Below are 15,069 nucleotides of genomic sequence, written 5' to 3'. Positions count from 1 at the left end.
AAATTTTCAGGCATTGTATTGCATTTGGAAAAGGCACATAGGGTCCGTCAAGCATTTAATTTGAGTCCCGCATTACGAGACTCTAGTGCTTCATTGCATCTTGCATCTGAGCAAACGTCTCTCAAGCTAGAAAATCCCCCTTGAGGGCAAAAAATGTCACAGAAGGAAGCAGCCAGAACATGAACTCTATAAACGAAATGAACTCCACACGCTCCAAACTCCATTTTTATTGTTAAATGAAAATGTTACTGCCAACGTACCTCTTTGAAATATTTACTGCATTACGGCAAGCTTGATGGCTTGGTTAGAAGTGCACCAAACCGCACAAATAATTGTTACAGTGGGTACATATATATATATATAGACGAAATATTCAAAGCGGGAAAAAGGATCCAGGGCCTCTAACAAGATGTTCCTGGCTGTCCTGCAATTGGCATAAGAGCCCAACAGATGATGGATAAACAAAAGATAAATTCACATTATACTCAGAGCACTAATTTGACCCATTTCCAAATCAGAAAAAACTAAACAAAATACAAGCTCAAACCCTCATCATTGAAGACTTGGGGAGATATAAAAATCTGAAGGACAAGACCTTGAATATCAGTAGCAGGTAAGCTTTGTAAAAAGAGATCATGCACCATGCAAAGTCCAACCTGCACATGAGAGGGAGATCATATTAAAATATTAAAATATAGTAACAGGAGGCAAGGAACATTTGAGAGGTTGACGGCAGTCCCTCATAATACTTGTCCAGGAACAACAGCCTTTGTTAACTGAAAGTGCATCATACCTGGAAACCACTGCTTTCAAGAATCTCAGTAAGCTGTAGTACCCATATACCAGAGAAAGCAAGGAATATAAAAATAATGGCATATGAAAAATGTAAACAAGAGTGTAATTGTGAAGGAACACAGTCTTTTTACCATATAATGAATTGTAGAAATTGAGTATGAGACAAACAATGCCAAATTGGCAAGATTATATTTCTTATATAGGCGCTCCAAAGAGAGAAGTCTCATCCCATTTGCAGTCAGATGACACTCTCTAAACCATGTGTACAAAAGTGGCACATTCAGGGACCCAATTTTGCTAGCATATGGGAAAAGGCAAAGGCCAAAAATACCAGGAGGTTTATGATTCATGTTCACTTCCATTACCATCTGATACAGTTTTTTCTGATGAATTTTCCTCAATATTGAGCTGGTCTGATTGGTCTGAATCTGACCGAGTTTTACTCGAGTCTCCACTCTGCGCATCTTCAACCTGCTTATCTGTTAGTTTCCCCCAACAACCTAAAAGTGAGTTCCTGCTTGCCTTTCGCTTCCCACGAATGCCCTTGAAATCTCCAATCGGACTCTTTCCATCTTGTTCAAAATTTTCACAATCTTTTGGTACAGGCAATTCAGTTCTTTGACAGCTAGTGGTAGGCATGTCACTTGCTGGGGCTGTGCAAGGTCCAGGAGCCACAGACCATGCTTCCATTTGAAGCACTTCAGGAGATGATGACACTGTCATGCCTTGCTTCTTTCCTTGTCTGAAAAATGACGATGAAGATGGTGAATTAAGATTCAAGTTCAGAGTTGGGATACTTTCACTGAGATCAGTAGGGAAACTGGGTGCACATGCCATTAATGGTGGTGCAGGAGGAATGGAGCTTGCAGCAGTTTGATCAAAGTTTTTGGCATACACAGTATCAGGGAACAGTTGCCGAGGCATCTGCAACTTCCTTTTCTTTTTCAGACTTTTCCTTGGGTCCTTGGGCTGGGAAGGGGGAGGACCCGGAACTGTGAATGGAGGGATTGTCGGTCTCTCTTCTCCATAAAGCAGGCGAACTGACTCAGCAATTGCTGAAACAGTTGGAGGCAAATCAGGTTTTGATGGCCTGGATGGTGGAATGCTGACTGCTTCTCGAAGCCAATGGGGAAGCTTGTTCGTACTTGAATTGCCCACAGCACTATCATTGTTGGGAGGAAAATTAACAGAAACCGGCTTCTTTTGGGCACTCGAAGGCATTACCATGCTGGATACACCAGAATGAACATTATTAGGATGATCATGTAACAAATTCGGTGATTTGTCTGAAATGCTAGGAAAATAAAGATTCTTTTGGGCACAAAATTCATCTTCATTCTTCTGTAAAGCACAGCTGCTAGGACAGTTCATGCTTAGAGAGCCTAAGCTATTGCCCGCCAATGAATTATGCTCAAATGACTGATTAAAAGGTATCTTAATTTTTTCAAGTCTATCAAATGGTAGGGCAGAAAAATCTCCGGCAGAACTTGTTCTAATTTCGTCAGATTTCCATGCTGTCAGTGGTGGGTATTTCTCATTCATTGTACTGATATGGTTTGCTCCAGATGTAAGATCCCCACAACCCAACTGAATATCTGTCAGGTGAGAGCGAAACCTAGGTGGTTCAGTCCCAAGGCTGGCAAATTTACTTCCCAGCAATGCCCGAGTCATCATTCCATCAGAGATTCCAGGAAATGATATAGGCTTTGAAGATTTCAGTGCTGCAAAAGATGGCCCATCCATTATCTTGTGCTGCTCCTCAGTCCATCTTGTGGACAAGTCTTCAGCAGCTCTATGCTTTAAGGACTTCAACTTGGGATCTCTGAGCATCGCATCCCAATTACCCTTTCCATGCCTACGAACACCAATCCAGAGAGCATCAAGTTCATCTTCTGACCATGCATCTGGCTTTAATCGTTTCTTGAAGAATTTACTTGTTGCAGATTGAGTTCGCATCATTATGTTGTCTAGAACCTTCTTATGGTTTTCAGGCAATGTTGAACATGTGGTTGGCATTGGACCCAGTCCAAGCATTGGAGGTAGCTCTGCCATCTTTTGTTTTTGCTTCAGATTATCACTCATATGTTGCCTAAAGTTGGGCACTGAGGGAATATCTGGCAAGTCCTGAATGGAACCATTAACATAATCAATATTTGTGCCCAACGACAAGCTTGGTAATAGATCTGCATGTGGCTTCATCAAAGTTCTTGATGGATATGAAAACTTGGGCAGTGTCTTATCATCAAGAACTAAGTTAGGAAGACCCAATTTCTCTTGAAATGAGGCAAAAGAAGAACCTGAACCATCTAGAGGATCATGGGGGCCCTTTCTGGAGGATGTAGGTGGAGGCTGCAGAGAAAGGCACCATCTAATTATGATCCTGAAGACTAGATATCTCTATTCAAATAATTGATGAGAGAGAGAAAATGATAGAAGAACGTACAGGACAAAAGGGAAAGTAGCTGTCAGGAATCATATTCTTTAATCGGTGATGCAATGCCTCTCCAGATGTATCAGGCAATAGAGATGTATCTGCAGTTGTTTCTCTACCTTCAACATTTGTGTCTTTTAAAGCTCCAGTGCTGGCAGCAGGTGGCAATGGAATTTCTGGCAATCTATTGCTCATTTTTCTTTGTTCATGATTTGATGTTGGGAGGCTTAGTAGAGATTCAAAATTTCGGGATGTTGAGATCACCAGATTAGCGTTAGGAGCACATAGTCCCAAAACAGGTAGAAGATTGCTAGAAATTGAATTTGCAAAGTTTGTGCTTTGGTACTGATGGCTAGGTAAAAATATATCAGGAGAAAGATTTCCAGGAGGTCGGGCAAAAAAATCCAGATGAGTTCCATGAAATCTTTTGTACCCATGCTTTGAGAACTTTCCAAGTCTTGCAGTAGACTCACTCTCATTCTTAGTTTCAAATGGTTGAGATAATTTGGTATCCTCCATATTGATGGAAGAAGCCTGTTCTCCTGTATCCAGAGGTTTGCTGATATTTAGGTCCTCACCTTCTTTGGCAGAGGGAATAAGTGGTTGCATCAGTGACTCTGGTTTGTCAACAGAACTAAGAAACTCTGTCATGTGCCTCCGAGCAATCCGTTCCTTCTGTCTAGCACGGAGCCTAGCACTGATTGGAAAATTGGGTTAAGTAAGTTCCAAGAATAGGAATGGACATAAACAAATAGAAAGCACTTACAATTTTTCTTTCAATGCCCGGCCAGCAGGTGTATATTCTGGCTCTTGTTCCTCCTCTTCGTTACCACTCTGCCATGAGCAGTGATTGCACCGAGTGAGTTTGACCAAAAATTGGATAATAATAAAGCATCAGTATGAAGGTCAGCAGTCAGCACATTTAAGCACTAAACACAGCTAATGCGATATGACAATTTGAAAAATGAAGAACCGCAATGAGATAACCATGGCAAAAATCAATCAACTGGGAAAAGGTCCACAGGAAAATGATTGCAGTGGTAAATAGGACAGAGAAACAGTAGCTTAGTTGATGGATTAGCATCCTACACTCTGGATTTGCTAACAATTATGATTCAAGTCTTGATCTACAAATTGAGATCCAAATTCTCAATAAATCAGATTCGAAACTTGGCACAAACCAGATCTTGAAAACAAAGAGATCATGATAGATAGACCTAAGTGATCAGGCGTAAGGAAAAATAGAACCACATGACACAAATAGCACATGGTACAACATAACCTCAATAACATAAAGTTTCAAATTCTTCAGAACCCAAAATGAGATGCTAATAATCTTATTAAAAATAACTTCTGAATCCTGTAGATCTGAACCAAATCCACTGTGTTTTACACTTCCAGTAAAATTGACAGTTTTACTCCACGCTAAGGATTCAATCTTGAGGATCTGTACGTTATTCATGGCAAATCAGTATGGCTTGATTCTCAATATGAGGGCAGCATGTAGAATGAGCATTGTTTTCATGAAAAGACAGAAAAAGCACACAAGAAATGAGCTGTACATTGTTGATACGCCTTGACACATTTCAATACGGCACCATATCATGCAATACAGGCTGGTTGGCCCAAATACCAGTGAATATTTGCTGCTTCCATACAAGTTAATGGCTGGTAAACATGAGACTAAACAATCTCAAGATATCACAAAAAAACAAATCAAAGAAAAACCATACTATAAGTAATCGCAAAGATGTCAAACAACAAATTGAAACCTCCTTTAGTTAAATCAATAGTCCCAAGGTTTCCTTGAATTTTTCTTCTTTTTAATTTCCATTTTCTGGTAAATAGACAAAAAAAATGTTATAGTTGATCAAAAAACTATTCATATACTTTCCCTCATCCTCTCATTAGGTCATCTAGAAATTACAAGTATTTGTGTATGAAGGATGGGGAAGGAGTGGATTACATAACACAAGTTTCTCCCAATAGCCATCGTTGAAGTACCGATGAACTAATGAGAATTAAGCAAAATAATAATTGCTAAGCAACTAGCACTTACGGTCTCCACCTGGCAGAATGAGTTTAGAAAGATAATTCTAGATACAATGACCTATGCAAAAGTAGCATTTTCAAAAACAAAGAGCAGGTTTACCATGGTTATAATATAAAATCTCTGCTTAGTTTGATCCATGTTATCCTAGTAGTTAAGAGGAAGCAAAAGATAACCAGTAGACTACAGAATATTGTCCAAGAAGTCCTAAATTCTAAAGACCCAAGCACAAACTTATGTAAGTAACTAAGCAGTAAAGAATCTTGCACTTAGAAGTTGTAACAAGAACTTATTATGACTGAATTGGGTTGCCATATGTTTTAACCTTGTTGAATGGTTGTACTGGTTATTTACACTGGGTCAGTAGCAGGTATAAACTGGTAAAACTACTAAATACGTTATAGAAGCTTATAAAAAAGGTCAGTGGCCATTCTATGGTAACATATCATGCATACTTTCTGAAGAATCAAATCATATAAAGAATTCTTCTCCATAATCATGTATTTATAACAATCACACAGATAACCAATTCATGTAATCAGGCTCATCCAGTAATTTTTAAGAAACTTCCCATAATTCAGTTCTAGACGTAGTGCCGAAGATCTGTATTCTACATCAATTTTGTTTTTGTTTTCCAGATAGTCCATCATCTTGTGTTAGGAAAGGCAAAACTGGAGATTTTGTTGCTTGTACCACATAGAAGGCTGTCAAAGATCATGATGCAATTAAAAGAGATATAGGAAAGAATCAAGAACTTTCCCCATATTACCAGTCAGACTATTCACTAAAGAAATGTCTATTTAAAACTTATATTCCAATACAATAATAATATATCATATTTTAAGAGTGCATTTAATGCTAAAAAAATAAATAGCAGTTTAGAAAGAATTTAGATGAACAAATTACGCATGAAAAGTCACTTCTAGTTAGGATTTTTTTATATTAATAAAATTGGCCAGAAATCACTATGTTGATTGAAAGAAACACAATAGGATGACTAAAAATCCCACTTGATTCATTGGGATTTCTTTTAGTATGTCTTGAATATATATAACATGTACATGTGAAAAATATATATATATATTTCAGCAACAATTCAAATTTTGAAAAAGTAAGAGAAAAATAAGGAAAGGATTACAACAACAATTTGAATTCAAAATTCAAAAATTGAATTTTATATCAAGAGAATTTATGACATGTTATTATCTCTTCTCAAGCTGAGCATTCGGTTGAGTACAAAGCTTGGACTGTAGAAACCGAACACAATTGGAGGGAAGACCTTTGGTGAAGATGTTAGCAATTTGATCTGCAAAAGAGATGAATTTGACATCTAAAAGCTTACGACCTATCACACTAGATTAAAGGAACTGAATAGAGAGGAATATGCAATTCACATAATAGAGAGCATAACCATTATAGTTCAGTAATAGTTTGGATCAAATATCGATAATCTGCTATAGTAGCTGATCAGGTGACCCATGATTGCTTTTTAGCACTCCAAGAAATAGTGTTAGCCCGATGAAAACATGAAAATTAATTGTAGAATGTCCATCAATATGAAAATCCCACTTGATTCGTTGGGATTTCTTTGAATATGTATTGAAGATATATAGCATGTACACATGAAAAATAAAAAAAATATTTCAACAAAAAATTTAAATTCAATATTTGAATTTGAATAAAAAAAATAGGAGAAAAATAAGAAAAGGATTACAACAACAATTTGAATTCAAAATTCAAAAATTGAATTTGAATCAAGAGAATTTATGGCATGTTATTACTGACTGGTTAGAGTGGTACAAAATATTATGGATCCCTCTCTAATACCTCCCGGACTTCAGTTGACAAGATAGCACATGTTTCCATCATTACACTGATGTCTTTATTAGAAAGTCATACAATATGTTACTATTATCAATTGTACTAAAGCAAAATTCAAGTTTCACTAATAAACATTATCTAATAGCATCTCCTATGAGTGAATTTGGATGAAAACAATACCTCACTTAAATTTTCACTTGGTATTGAAGCAAATGTTTCCTTGTAAGATATCGCCTTTCTCAAGCGCTTCCCTCGACCAAGAGATGCTTCCTCCTCGATCTGATATTTTTCCCACCTACAACCCAGCATAAAAAATACAAGTACATCATCATGCTTGAGATAAACAATTAAGCTTCTATATTAATCAAATCAAAGAATGAACTTAGAAATGCAATCTTTGAGTGCTTCAGAATATGTCTATATGCAAGATAATTTCCTTCCTATTGGCAATGTCTTTTTTTTTCTCTTTTTTCTTTTTTTTTTTTTTTTTTGTGGAGAATATGGTGGTTCTTGACCACCACTCAAGTTTAAACCCAAGACCTCTCACTTGGAGAGAAACGTACAACTAGTTGAGCTAACAGCTGTTCGTTGTCGATAAATTCATTAAAAAAAAACTGTAAACGATGATGAAATGAAAATAGGTAGACAGATAAGGCATCACAAAAGATTTGGGAAAATTTACATGTGAAGAGTTATATACTATACTTAAGGTAGCACACAGTCTACATAAAACACCAAGCAAAGAGTCATGGAATCTGCTCATATAAGCATTCGCAATTTAGGTAACCAATGTCTGCACTAAGATTCGGATTCATTTAGCACCAGCTTTGGAATAAAGAAAGAAAGAAAAGAAAAGAAAAGAAAAGAACAAAGAACCCCACATGCTTAAGTATTTTTTTATACGCACAACAGCTCCAGCAAGTTTTCTTTTCCTCAAGTGTTCCAAGATCAGGCAAGCTGGAATGCCCTCCTCAAATCTTAACCCCAGAAGTCAACTGGCCAGATAATTGGACCAAGCACATTCCCCAATTCTCACAGTGAGCTAAACAAATCCTCAAGACTTAAAGATAGAAGAAAAGAAACCAAAGTAAAAGAGAGCAAAACAACACAAGCCTACAGATTATTGTGATAAGCTCAACAGAGTCACAAAACAGAGGTCCTAATCAACAGTCACACAATTCTATTTCTGAAAGCTTTCCTCTGTAAGAATATTAGATAAATTTGAGCCTACAAAAGCTCTACTGCTGTAATGCTTGCACAAGCAGAATCTCATAATAACTTTTGCCAGTTTTGCATAAATGACCTCTGCAGAGTTGGCTTTTTTGTATTTATCCTTCCATAATTGATCCTATATACCCCTCACATTAGACATCTTTCTGCAGAATCAGCTCCACAGTTGACATCTTATTCAACTGCATCAAAAGCCAGCTGTTTACCTTCTAAAATGACATGAATATTTTGCAGTTTTGCAGTCGTATCCCTTGAAATCGCCAAACAGTATAACAGGTATAGCAGAAAGATTATTGTTGCATAAATACCCCTCAATTAATATTAATAAATATATTATATAGAAATATAGGATAATGTAATAAATATGATATGAGGTTATATATTTAATAGTTATAAATAATTCTGAATATGATATATATGATTATATATTAATATTGCTCAATACATAGTTATATATTGATGTAATTCTAACATAGCAGCATGTTATGGTCTACTATATAGTACTATGAGTACTATATTATATTAATAAAAAATGTTTAATATTTATACAATTATATCAAATGTTTCTATATGATATGATATTACATATTAGTCATACTATTCATATATTGTATAAAATATTTTGAGAATATCAATAGTTTTATGATATGCATTTCAAAAAATTGTATGCTTAATAATATATAATAGTAAAGAAAGTATTTATATTAGTATAACTTAATACATATTTAATCGTTGTTTTATTAATGTTGATAATTACAAATTTCTTGCATATTGTGTTAACTGTATAATATATTTATTTGAACAAATAAAGATTATTTGATCATTAACTACAATATAGTATATGATAATTATAATATTACAAATACAATACAATAGTTATATAACAACATTTGGTGATATCTAATTGATATAATGATTAAATAATAGAATTTAACACTTATAGTTTACATACTATATAATATGTAGTATATGCTTATAATATATTATTAACAAATTTTATATCATATATTATGAAATACACTACAAGCTAAATATTAGTATAATTAAATATTAGTGTCAATAATATGATATTATAATAATATCGCAAAAGGACATTTAGGTCATTGTACAAGGTCGATGGCTAGCCTTTGACATGCACTTGCTGGATTTTAACTATTAGAGTAGCACTAGAGAAATATCTAATATGAAGGTATATATGCAAAAATCACTTTTTGATGGATAAATGCAAAAAAGGAAATTTTTGCGGGTGAAAGAAAATGTTAAGTTCTTTTCCAGATCTATGACTTTGAGATATCATAAGTACTTCAAGCTTTCATTATGGTACTCAATGTAGCCTACAAAACATCAACTCTTGTCATGAAGAAATAGTTCATGTATAAAGCCCTAGGTTGTAAACAATGCAAGCTACAAATTAGATGGTTGCCTTAAAGATATGGAGATGCATCATTCTATTTGCATATGAGATAAATATGGAATGACTTCACTAAGGTTTCAACTATCAAGCCTCTCCACAATCCATTGTTTCATACCAGTTTCACATAGAGAGCTTGCTCATCAAAAGGCCAATATAAGAAAACTTTGCTAACACAAGAAGAAATTGAAGCATGGAAATTGGGTGTTTCATCAAGCTATCAGTATCATGATTGACTCCAACCTATAAGAAGAGGAAAAATGTTGGTCATATGACACATACGAAATATGAATTTTGTCTGGACATCCTTAACATAAAGAGCTCGCTAATCACAAGGCCAATATAAAGAGAATGTTGTTGACTAAAGAAGAAATTGAAGCATGGAATTTAGGTGTTATAGATTCCATCAACCTATACAAAGAGCAAGAACATTACTTAGTCATACAACAAATCATTTTGTCTAGCCAACCTCAACATTTATGCCAAATCTTCAGAAAACCACCCCACTACCAAATAATTGCACCTATTAAAGTGGAGATAATTTTGTAATATGACTTTATTAGTTACATAGCTAAAAGATTTGCAAGGACGGTGTCAAATGGAGAACAATATAAACTTATATTTATATTGTGAAATATCCATGAATAACAAGCAAGGTCACAATCCAATGCAATATAATGGTTCAAAATTGATATCACATCACTTAAGGGTGGGTACAACATGAGCCATATTGTCATACCATGCCCAGGCACAATCACCCAACCAAGTCCTACTTAGTTTAGGTGAGGTGAGAAGGGTGATTTCAACCAAGTTCTATCTAGTTTAGGTAGAAAAGAGGGCCATGCTACCCCTTATAATCCCACATCCACCGCCTTTTTCTCTATTTTGCTTATGTTAAAAACCAAGTTCTATTCAATTTTGAAAGGGTCATCCCTTTAAATCCCATACTCCCTTCTATTTGATCCCTCTATTTTCTGTGAAAAACCAACACTATCTCCATTTCTCCAATCATGTTTCTCCCTCTCTCTGTATCTCTCTCTCTCTTGATTCAACACTAGGGCTGAATCAGATACAGATCAGATAGAAGCATATCCATATCCATATTTGTTTTGTCGGATGAATACAAATATGGATACAAATATTATTTGGATGCAAAAATTCATAGCCATATTCGTTTTAAACGCATACAGATACAATTCGAATACTTGATATATGGATATATTAATAGATATAAGTTAGATAATTAAATTTTATGACTACAGAATCAAAGATATTATTACTAAATAAATGATAAATCAAGTTAATAACATGTTTATATAGTTGTATATTTTTTTAAAAAATTTATAAGTGCTATGTAAAATTATATAGAATTACAAATACATTCGAATATTCGAATATAAATCAAATAGTTGTCTATCCATATCCATTTTTCTTTGACAGATATGGATAAGAATACGGATATTAGTCGGATCCTCAGATTTTTGTCCACATCCGGATTGATTTAGATACAAAAACATATCCAAACGGATATTATCCATATCACTTTCACCCCTATTCAACACCATCCCCACTCCCTTTCTTGTTAGAACCCTACAAGGTTTTCTGCTCTGTGCTCTCTTATGAGGTATCTAGTAATAGCATCCCTCTTTTCTTTCTTCCATGCATGCGTTGATCTAGACTTCTTGTAAGCTTCTATAACAAATTTCTTCCTTTCTTCATTCTCTCCATATTATTTTAATATTGAAATAACCTTTTATATACATGAGATATCTTGGTTTAAGAAAAAGAAGCCCCTAAACATAATTTCTTCAATAACTAAATGCAGCAAAACAAAGATCTGTTTTAATTTCTGTAAATTAGTCTTTAGAACCTGTAAATTAATTTTCTAAAAATTATTTCTGCTCTTAAAATTTTGAATATCCTATAAATTTGAAACTACTATATATTCTATTTCAAGTAGTTAGTTTCTACAAATAAATTCTGCAATAATTATTTTCAGCAAAACAAAATCTGTTTTGAATTTCCGTCATTAAATTTTCTGAATATCATATGTTTCCTTTCTAATTTTTTTACATTCGACTTCAGTATTTCGGTAAATTCTGTAATTTAACTTTTGTGAAACAAATATTTTTTTTATTTAAACTATTGTTGATAAATAACAAAATCAAAATTTCTGGTAATTAAATCTCTTATATTCCAGGAACTTAATTTTGGCAGAACAAACTTCTGTTTGAAATTTTGCAAAACAATTTTTGTATGTTCATAAATCAGTTTTCAGATTTCTGAATATTATATTTATATATTATATTCTATAACTAATTCCTGTAATTTGGAAGTTATGTAATTTAATTTTAAACAGTGAATTACAACAAAGATTCAGATTACTAAATTTCCTGTATATATTATATTCAATATTTTAAATTCTGCATAATATTTTTTGGGAACTTACCCTCTGTTTGGTACGAAGGATGGATTGATGGAAGGTGGGTAGGAGATGAAAGATGCATGAGGGAGAGGATAGATGGATAATAGTTGTAGACATTTTTACTAGACCATCTATTGATAAAAAGTATTATTATTATTATTATTAATTTATAACACTTATTTATACTAAAGAAGTGGAGGAATATATAAATTATTATTTTTATAATTTATAATAATGTAAATATTTAATTTAATTTAATTCAATAAATAATTTTACAAATTAATTATATATAAAAATTTATTTATATATAAATAACTAATTAATTTATAATTTAATTTAAATAGTTAATTATTTTTATACAAACAGTTAACTAAAAATAGTGAATATAAACAAAAACAATAGAAGACAATTTTAGTTATTTACTTATAATTATGAAAATTATATATTAAAATTAAAATAATTAGTAATAAAATTTAATAGTATAGGATAAATAGTATAGGCAAAATAAAAACATATATATAAATAAAATAAATAAAAAAGTGAAAAGGTATTAGGATTTTGCCAAAAGTTAATAAGAAAAAATTTTGTCAATATAGCTCCCACCTTTTACATGCTCCATCCTTCCTTCCTTGCATTCTCCAAATTTGGGAGGATGCAAAATAATAGGCCTAAGTAGATGGACAATCCCTCTTTTTTATCCATGCTTTCTAAAATTTTTTAAATCAAACGGTGGATGATGACCATCTATCCTTCCAACCCCATCCATCCTCCCTCTCATGACCCCAACCAAACAAAGGATTATTTCTATAAACAGTAATCTGAAAATTCAGAACATAATAAGATAATTAGAATTTTATTTAGGATATCGTATGATATACTATTTTGAATAAACAATATACAGGTTGCTTTTTTAAGTTAGTCCATTCCATAAGGATTTGGATCATGTTGGTATCAGGTAATTATTAGGTTTTGTCTAGATCCTGGGCATTGAGGACATAGAATTTCATTTTAGAATTTATCACAGTCATATTTTGATAAAAATTCTTCCAATATTAAGTTTGAGAGAAATTTTCAGTTTGTTCACTGAGTGTGCTCACAAGTAATAACTCACCTTTTTCTAGAGCTTTTTAAATATTTAGGCATCAAATAAATTATAAAGTGACCGATATGTAACTTATGAATGTTATGCAATAGTGTTTTGGATGGAAAATAAATGTGTAAATGAAAAGTATTACTCTTATTTTTGTTACCAAACGTTACGCTAACTTTGTTTATCCATATTCTTTTGTTATATGTGCATATTTTGTTTAGAACTTGGCACCTAAATCATTTATAATGTTTTTGCCCTACTAATGGAGGTTATAGATTGATGCTTTGACAATTCTGGAGCACATTTTGGCCCACCTCACAAGGCATAAGTACAGTATTCCAGCCCACTGTGCAAGATATAAATGCAGTATTCTGACCCCCTTCACATAGGTTTTCTTTCTTTGATTACATTGACCACTTGGAGAGTTGTTGAAGTTAGATTCTTATGAACAAATTTCTTATAGTTTCTTATTGGTTTTTTGACCTTGTCAATTATTTAAGTTGGAAATTTTAGTTGCTCTAATATTGTTTCACTGCCTTTATTGAATCTATTATATTATCATGTTTATATTGATCTAATCATAAAATGGATGCCTTGCATGCTTACAAGGCCATGCACTGAGTAGATGGTGATTACCATGTCTCTGATTCATGAATTTGAGATGGAGATTGAGACATATCAAGGATCATGCTAACTGCCGACAAAGAGTATCGATGTGTACACATGGATATGCCTCAGAGACTCTTGGTACAACCATTTTTGGCCTCCAAACTCCGATTTTGGGTTTTCTTTATCATGTTTTCTTGTCTAAAGATATGTCTTTGTAATAAATAAGATGGAAATATCAAGTTGAGGGCCCTAGTTAAGCTTGTGTATACTAAAGTCATCGGCATGCATAAATATCACAAAACATCTCATAACTTGCAAGCTAAAATATATTTAAACAATATACATTTTATAATAAATATAGAGACTATATTTATAATGTGATTTAACTATATTGACACTTGCAATCCAAAATCATTCAAATGACAACTACTATCATCAATAATCGTGTACCAGGAACTAGCTTACATATCAATTTTCTATAAATTTTTAATTTTCAATTCTTTTCAGCACGGCATGAAGAACAAGCTTTGCATATACTTCTCAAAGCATTACCTCTAACCACCCTTTGAAAATACTTCCATGGTCATGTCAAAAATAAAAAAGAAGCAACCTTCAATGCATTTCAACGCGATACCCAGGAATATTGCTTGGTTTAGGAACAGCTCACGATCGCTTCAAAGCAAACAAAACCTTGATCCACCCTCAAATCACCCTATGTTCAGGCAATTTAGGGGCAGCCTGTATGGTTTTATCTGAATTCAACTTGTGAGTGCCAAACCAAGTCTCCATGCACCGAGAAGGCCTCACTGCGGTCCATATCTAAAGGTATGTAGCGAACAGCTCGATATTTCAAACCTTGTGTAATAGTTTACGACTTTTTGTTTTCCAAAGGATAAACTGCTTACGTTGGACAAGCTTTGAGTGATATTAGATTTTGTGACAAGGTTGCTAACCACTAATGCTACATTTTTTATCGAAAATTCATATCTACTTTAAAAATTTTCTAGTGGAAGTCACCAACATTATGCGTGTACCCTTTAGAGAACTTACTAACTTCCACAATGACAAAAACAAACTAAAACTAGAAAAACAAGATTTCACACAAGATTGGCTTTTATAGAAACTTGTCCTTGATAGCATTTCCCATCCACAATAATAAGACAGAAAAATTAACACCACTTCAAAGAAAGCTGAAATTTTGATGTTG

General features: G+C 33.5%; 1 protein-coding gene across 4 annotated transcripts in view; it reads right to left on the bottom strand.

Annotated features, from left to right (window-relative positions):
• Positions 1-901: 901 nt before the first annotated feature.
• The window catches only part of LOC105035334 (protein CHROMATIN REMODELING 4), a 31,681-nt gene continuing 17,513 nt past the window's right edge, over positions 902-15,069 (bottom strand). For all 4 annotated transcript variants that reach the window (XM_010910873.4, XM_073259525.1, XM_073259526.1 and 1 more), the window contains 4 exons: positions 7,278-7,392; positions 3,993-4,060; positions 3,239-3,923; positions 902-3,144 (listed from right to left, as the gene is read on the bottom strand). In XM_010910873.4, coding sequence (XP_010909175.1) covers positions 1,135-3,144; positions 3,239-3,923; positions 3,993-4,060; positions 7,278-7,392 — 2,878 coding nt within the window. In that variant the 3' untranslated portion in view covers positions 902-1,134. The remainder of the gene's footprint in view (positions 3,145-3,238; positions 3,924-3,992; positions 4,061-7,277; positions 7,393-15,069) is intronic.

The sequence above is a fragment of the Elaeis guineensis genome, chromosome 6 (assembly GCF_000442705.2).
Source record: "Elaeis guineensis isolate ETL-2024a chromosome 6, EG11, whole genome shotgun sequence".
NCBI classification, from domain to species: Eukaryota; Viridiplantae; Streptophyta; class Magnoliopsida; order Arecales; family Arecaceae; genus Elaeis; species Elaeis guineensis.
Note: the sequence above shows the minus strand (reverse complement) of the source record. Positions and strands in the feature narration are given on the sequence as shown.